General features: G+C 36.3%; 1 protein-coding gene across 1 annotated transcript; it reads left to right on the top strand.

The window, feature by feature from the left end:
• The first annotated feature begins 437 nt into the window (after window positions 1–437).
• Window positions 438–1,261, top strand: LOC127369788 (comitin-like). Its single transcript, XM_051411528.1, has 3 exons — window positions 438–576; window positions 666–759; window positions 874–1,261. The coding sequence occupies exons 2-3, from the start codon at window positions 670–672 to the stop codon at window positions 1,135–1,137; spliced, it is 354 nt and encodes a 117-aa protein (XP_051267488.1). The 5' UTR covers window positions 438–576; window positions 666–669; the 3' UTR covers window positions 1,138–1,261.
• Window positions 1,262–2,262: the final 1,001 nt, after the last annotated feature.

The raw sequence follows: 2,262 nt of genomic DNA on the forward strand, positions 1-2,262 counted from the left end.
GGTTTTAGTTTTTATTAATTTCTACATTTATATTTTCTTCAATGTTAATGTTCACTTAATATTCTATATAAAAATTCTATTGACTAGATATTGTTTATTTATACCTCATCCCGTTCTGTAAAGATCTAGTCATTCTTAGACCATATGAAGCAAATGGTTTTAAAGGACTGAAACTTTCATTTCCAGCATAAGAAATCACTGGTGGAGCAAAATACCAAAACATGTGCAATGCACTTTTGTTTTAATGTGAAATTTTTTAGTTTTTGTGTGTACTTCTTCTTGAGTTGTGTACTAACCTCACCTTCTCATTTCAGATCCACTCACTTCCTGCCCTTGTGTGTTTTCCCACTGTTCACAATTGCTCGTACCGCCCTGGTTGCCTCCCTCTGTGTCTGATTACCCACCCACCCGTAGAGTATATATTCCCTGTGTTCCTTCCCTTCTGTGCCACTTCGTCTTTGGGTCAAGCGTTCCAGTATTCCCTTGTGTTTCTTCTGCATTGGTTTTTGGGTTACTGCTTTCCTTTTTGGACTTGTTTGCCTGATTAACTGGATTTCTGTGTCCTGCACATTGCAGGTAAATAACTGTTTTGCTGGGCTCTTGTGTGTTAAGTTGTGCTATTAAGTCCTTTATCCTGGTTCAACTATAATTATTGTTTGTTTCAGAACCATGAGTGTAAACTTCCTGTCCAAAGATCAGGAGCTCCGCAAGGGAGATTACCTGATGTCCAACAACAAGCAGTGGAAGGCTATCTTCCAGGTGAGTAAACCAGAATATTTGCAGTCCAAAAGTTCATCAAAATTCATATTTACTAGCCTGTCTGGTTCTATTGCTATATTTTGATAATAGCCAAATATCTGTTTCTGCCTGCAGAACGATGGTAACTTTGTCATCTACGGCTGGAAGCCTGTGTGGGCTTCAGACACTTATGGGACAGATGTTTTCCGCCTGGTCATGCAGGAAGACTGCAACCTGGTCTTGTACAACAAGGATGAGCAAGCCAGGTGGCACACAAACACACATGTGAATGGTGATTTCAGAAGCCGTCTTCAACTGACCGATGACGGCAAACTGTTGGTGTACAAGGCAGGAGAAGAACTTTGGAGCTCTGCTAACTCCAAAGGCATAAAGCACTGAGATTGCAAGCCTTTTTAAATTGAATGCTCTGTAATTGAAATTATGTTTGGATGTCAGTGTGAATTACAGTGAACCTGACTGCCATGTAATCTGGAATCAAATAAAAACACATGTTAACAATGTATACATGTGTCTTTGCTCTTTTTGTACTGTAAAATAGGCCAGACTCTGACATTTGACATCTGTCATTAAAAACTACATATATGATACAAATGTGAAACTTTAAAACAGCAACTGTTGAACACATGAAATAGACGCACTGCAGGATTTACTCTAAATTTTCTAACTCGAAACAATTAAAACAGGGAAACTGAGTTCTGTTATAGACAAGTTCAACTCTGTGGTAAAACTCAGGGAAGTTCTAGATAATTTACAACAAACAACATGGAAAACCTCAAATATTTCATCCAATGGTAGATAAATATTGCCTCTCAATTATTCAGATCTTTAAAATAAGTAAAACTTGTGATTCAATCATGTAAAACTATAAAGTAAAAGGTTGGCATTCAAAATCTTACTTAAGTATACAAAGTTACTGAACAAACACGTTTATGGGAATGTATTCAGATCTGTATATTATATAAAAATAAAAGGCAAAATCTATCCAAGATCCAGTCTGTAATCTTCTGCATGTATATATAAAAAAATCAATGACCTTCACCATACAAAGGTTAAACAAGTGTTTCTGTAAGGAGCAACTTTTATATGCTGTTGTAATTTGAACAACAATTGTAATCTGAAAATTGACTCGTAACTAAAGCAGTCAGACAAATATAGTGGAGTAAAAAGTACAATATTTTCCTCTGAGATGGAGTGGAGACTAAATAGAAAGCTGCATGTAAAGTGGTAATAATATTAAAGTACAAGTACTTCAGTAAATGTACTTGTTTACATTCCACCTCTATGAACTAGTAAATGCTTGTAATGTGTATGTGGATACAGTAGGATCAGTGTGACATCTTGTGGTGGATTGCTGAAGTTGCAATAATTTATTTAAACTAACTCATGCTCCTAACTGGCACCAGGTGGTAAAGTGAGCAATGAGTTTTAAGACTCTAGTTACATCCTGGTTCTTCAATCTCTTATACTGTCAGCAGTTACTTCTTTAATTTGGTACCAAACACT

Source organism: Dicentrarchus labrax, unplaced genomic scaffold, assembly GCF_905237075.1.
Source record: "Dicentrarchus labrax unplaced genomic scaffold, dlabrax2021, whole genome shotgun sequence".
NCBI lineage: Eukaryota > Metazoa > Chordata > Actinopteri > Moronidae > Dicentrarchus > Dicentrarchus labrax.